The sequence below is a fragment of the Cyprinodon variegatus genome, unplaced genomic scaffold (genome assembly GCF_000732505.1).
Source record: "Cyprinodon variegatus isolate N-32 unplaced genomic scaffold, C_variegatus-1.0 Scaffold787, whole genome shotgun sequence".
In the NCBI taxonomy this organism is placed as follows: Eukaryota; Metazoa; Chordata; class Actinopteri; order Cyprinodontiformes; family Cyprinodontidae; genus Cyprinodon; species Cyprinodon variegatus.
In genome coordinates, this window is record NW_015151240.1 from 64,612 (window position 1) to 69,865 (window position 5,254).

Below are 5,254 nucleotides of genomic sequence, written 5' to 3' on the forward strand. Positions count from 1 at the left end.
CTATTTTCTTTGTCTGCGTTCTGTTTTACCTTCTTTTTTTAAGACAAAATCTGTGAAAAAAACAAAAACAAAAAAAGTAGGACTTCCAAAAAAATACCAAAACAAACGAAAAAATAAGTCCAAATCTGTGTAGTTCACCTCAGTTTAAATACAGCTGCTCTAGAAATCTTAAAAGTTTGTTTGAGAACAGTCTTGAACAAACAATCATGACAGCCACACCAGACAGATCACAGATAAGGTTGTAAAGAAAGTTTAACGATAGTGTGGGTACAAAATTATTCCCCAGGCTCTGGTTATCCTAAATAGTCCTGTTCAATCCATCATCTGTCATATGTGGACATACTATATGATGTATATATTCCATGCACATTTCTCTTCCTTTGGCAACTTCTGCTTTGAGCATTTGATCTGAAGTAACTAGTACATTTCTCCACTGTGAGATCAATAAATTCATTCAAACAAAATATAAACAGTAAAGCACACCTGCTAAGCTACATGCAAGCTTTCCTACAACTGACAGGCTGGACAAGGAGAGACTGTGGGCATGGGGGTGGCAGCATCATTCTGTGTGAATAATTTTTTTAAAGCAGGGAACCTGAGAACCTCATCAGACTTAATGGAAAGATGGATTTGTCTGAAACAGGACAATCCTGGATGAAAAAAAAAACGACTAGAAGCAGCCAAAGACAGGAACAAGGTGCGGAAGTTTACAATCCAGGAGATCATGCATTCATGCATGCATTTTGTTGGTCATGTGTGCAATTCACGTTCCTGGTCACTGGGAGTGGTACTGGTCAGCCAAAAGATGGTGTAATTTCATTTTAAATGCATGCAAGGTTAAATAGTAACACAAAATGTTTAATAAAAATATAAAAACAGGTAAAAGGTAACCCTTATGTGAGAGGGGACATATTAGAAATCTATTAGACTCTTATTTTGTAATCAGTTGTTGAATGTCGGCAGATTTTACTGAAAGTATTATTAATTTTTTTTAAAAAGCACATCAGGGCCTCAACCACCCCTCAGATGAAGATAAGTACTTCAGAGTAAGCCGCTGAGAGAGTGAGAGCTGCATTTTAACCTCGGAGCCACAGCTACAGTGGATTAGATCAAAGCATAGTCATGAGTTAGAATGGCCCAGTCAAGGTGCAGAGATGTTCTTACCACATATCTGTGGTAAAGGAAATTGCTGTTCAAACACACTATTCACCCTGACTCTCGATGTTTATAAATAATAAAAGCTAGAAGAGATGCCCAGAAAAACATGATATGATTTTGATATGGCAGATATGAATTCATGAAAAAGTGTACCTCTAGAAAGTATTGACTCAAAAGGCAGAATAAAATAACAACTTACGGTTTTTATTTGTAAAAGGTTTTTAAATTAATCTGAAAATTAATCTAAAAAAAATTTTTTTTTTCAGTTTTTTGCTTTTTGTGTTGGTTGACTACATAAAATCCTAAAAATTTTTAAGGGATATTAAAACTTTTCCAACATACTTCATTATGTCCCACCCAGAAAAAGCTAAATATGTTCATAAGCGTCCTGTGGTCTGTCAAAATCCTCTCACCATCTGTTTGAAGGCGGTTTCTATGACTCCCATCACCAAGCTCTCCAGGCTGACGACCTTCTCCATGTAAAAGCGCACCGAGGCATCAGATACAGCATCGGGGTCTTCTCCCGCCTCCTGCGTTGCTCCTTTTTTCGCCTCTGCCTGGAAAGGGCTGCCGTTCTTGGCCAAGCAGATAGGAGGGGCACTGTTGGGATTCTCTAAGAGGTGACAGATCTCCCCTAGTCCGTCTCTGATAATGCGGTGAAGAAGCTTGGAGGCCATGATGGCTGCGCCAGAACCTGCATGGCCATCGAAAACCCCCCAGAAGTGAAGAGGGATCCCTGTGTTATCCTAGAATAATCAAATAAAACAGCATTAAAAAATTGGGAAATATTACAATATAAAATATTTTTTATTTAAAAAGCTGCATTTTACACATGAGTCTTGGCAACATTTTTCTTGCAGGTCTGAAATGCACATTCTTATAATGCTGTTGCTATCTTTTTGAATTTATTACTCATGTTTTTATAAGATAAAACATATTGAGATAACAACAAACAGTTTTCTTCTGGCAGCTGTAAGAGGTATTGATGTTGTATTGATGATGTCTCCATGGGTATTGTAGAGACAGAGGGAAGGAAGACAAAAAAAAGCCTCCTGAGGGCTTTGGCTGCTTCCATATGATGCAATGAATGACGGAGATATGTTGCAACCTTTGAGTGTGCAAGCTTGTTTACAGGCCCAGTTAGCCTGTCCTACTGGTGAATAAACAGACCTTAGACATCTGCTTATCCCTCAGATGTTGCACGCAAGAGGGGGAAGGGCAAGGAAAGAGATGATGTCATTCATTTACACCAAATGGAGGATACAAATGTGGGCGTATGTTTAAGGATGACCTAACAAAGTACTGACTGGAGGTTGTAAACAAGTGTTTAATGGAATTTTCAATCAATCAATCAATCAATCAATCAGTCAATCAAACACTTTTTGTACAGACAACAAATATATTTATTGCAAAACTACTTTTCATTTAGCAACATGTCTAACAATAACCGATAATTTCAATCAAAGTAACAATACATACTCTGTGAGTTTAGTCTGTAGTTTTTTTAGGAGTTTTAGCTTGATTTAAAATGACAAAGTGTGCAAAAGTAAAACTATTGCAAATAATATTTTCTTTCTAAATAAATTCTGTTATTGGTCCCATTTATGTAATGGTCAAGATTAAACAATTATTAGGTGAAAGCTTTCTTCAGTTATTGTCAAATAGAACAGAATGTGTGAACATGACGAAGCCAGATTTTCCAAAATGGCCCAAATATTGTCCGTAACACTTGGCTGTTTTTATTTTTATTTTATTGTTTTATTTTATTTTATTTAAATATATAACATTGTACCAAAAAAAACAACCCTGCAATATTCAGTAGACTAGTGGGTAACCAGAAAATAAAAGCGCAAAAGACAAAATCTAAAAAGTGCAAAAAAAAGTGCAAAAGGACTAAATCAATTTCTCTAAAACTGTGGTTATTAATTGTTTTATTCAAACATTCAAAAATATTAGGAACGGGCTTCTTTGCATAGCATACACCTGGGATCTTGCCTGATATAGTTTGACTGTTGCTGCTTTTGTGGGTCTTTGTGGGATGGCTCGTGTGTTATTACCCTGCCACTGGGAGTACAGCTTAGCTGGTTCAGTGGATAATAGCCTGCTTATTCATCTGGTCTCTATTTCTTTTGTGTACCGCTCCAGTCGAGTAGCCAAGGTCTTGGAATCTTTGTTTGGCAGTTTCCAGGGTCTAATGTATGGGTATCTATTTGGATCATCGGGGTATTGCTTTGCCAGATGCATCCTTTTGGAGTTCCGATAGTCAGTTTACTACTTCTTGTTTTGCCTTAAAATTTTGGCTTCCAACCTTCTCCCCCATGGTAGACATTGTAAACTGTGGACATCCTTAACGTTACCTTGGCCAAGCTCATTGGATTCTGTGATGGTCGCAGTAGGGATTGTTCTTAGTGCTCTATTCACATCATCCAGCAAATCATCTTGAGACACCTCAAAAAAACTTTGGTAGCCAATGTTAGGGTTGGCAAGCTCTCAATTGAACCATTATCTAATCTCTTAGGTCAGTGGTTCTCCTATTCAGTTGTTAATGAACCATTGGGGCTTTGTACCCAATATCAGGGACCCTGATGTTGACCCGTCTGGCCTTGTTTCTTGGCTCTCTGTTGGCATAAGTTTCATGTTTATGATCTCCTGGCACTCTAATTGTGAAAAAAGAAACCTACCTTTTGTGGATGTTGGAACACTGAGCTACTAGATGTTTAGCAGTCTGCTCAGATTTTGTTTATCAAAGCATTTTTGTTTTCCAAAAGTCTTTTTATTTAGCCCTACCTGCTAGGGTTACTGGAGTACTTTAAATCCGATTCAATTCAGTTCATTCATATAGTGCCCATTTACAACAATTCCGTAAAAATTCAAAAAATATCCACTGGACTTGGTTTTCAAGATTTGAAGACGTTTCGCCACCTCTCCAGGAAGCTTTCTCAATTCAAATGTCTGGATCCGCAGTGAGTTTGAGTCTTTATATAGACAAGGCCTTGTATTGCTTGGAAACATGCAAATGGTAACCGATGAATGGGTCGTTTAGTTCCATCGTTAGCCTGTAATATCTGAACCTGTCTATGATTCTAGGGGTCGATCGTTAAAGGGGGGATTGCCATTAAGGGGAGGATTGTCTCCTCTAATACCTGAAACCTGTCTATGATTGTTAAGGATTTACAACAAGTTATCCCAAGGCTTATTACAGAGATAATACTGTCATATTGGTTAGGAAAATCAGATGATTGCATCCAGTCATGGACTTGCAACACATGCTCCTCCTGGATAAGCCTGCAGCAATGAACTTCGCTTGCATTTTGTTGTTGACTCCTCAGCAATCACTCACAACGCACATGCATGTAGCGACAGTGGAGAGGAAAAACTCCCTTTAAACAGGAAGAAACCTCCAGCAGAACCAGGCTCAGTGTGAGCAGCCATCTCTGAACCCAACTGGGGTTCAAGATTAAAGAAGCAGACATACATAAAAGAAGCAGATATACAAAAGGTAACTATTAACTAGCTCCACAGGTGGCCCTGTCTGCGTAACACAGAGCCAGGGGGATGAACTCCAAACCAATTCTGCACGTCACAGTAAAAGATACATGCCTACACTTGAAACAGTTCAAGCTCTAATATCTATAAACAGAGATGTTGATGGCAGCAGCACAGCTGATATTTCCATCTAGGATGGAGTTGTGTCGAAACAGGAGCAGACCACATAAAGCTACTAAAATCAGAAAAAAAAAGCAGAGAGAATATAGAGTTATGAGTGGAACTTGACAAATACAGTACAATGGGAGAATAGAGATAGAATGAAGCGGAATGAGGAAAACTGGTCCCTAGTATCATTCCAATAATGCCTTGTTTGTTGTTGTGTCCATCGTCTTTGTGTTCCAGTAGCTCACTTGCAATCATATTGTCCTGTTTTTTTAACACTTGATGGAGACCTTGTTTAAACGGGCGACGTCTGAGTCAATATGGTTCCATTTTTACTTGCACTCACATACTGAGGTTGGCAGTGTGCCCTAAGACTTTGCCCAAGGAACAACACTGAATGATGTCATTAGCCCGCTATATATATATCCCCTTAGATTTATATGCC

At 38.4% G+C, this 5,254-nt stretch overlaps 1 protein-coding gene across 1 annotated transcript in view; it reads right to left on the reverse strand.

Annotated features, from left to right (window-relative positions):
* The window catches only part of LOC107098534 (protein phosphatase 1H-like), a 30,478-nt gene that overhangs the window by 12,109 nt on the left and 13,115 nt on the right, over positions 1-5,254 (reverse strand). The window contains exon 3 of the mRNA XM_015396269.1: positions 1,572-1,904. Within this exon, the coding sequence (XP_015251755.1) occupies positions 1,572-1,904 (333 nt within the window). The remainder of the gene's footprint in view (positions 1-1,571; positions 1,905-5,254) is intronic.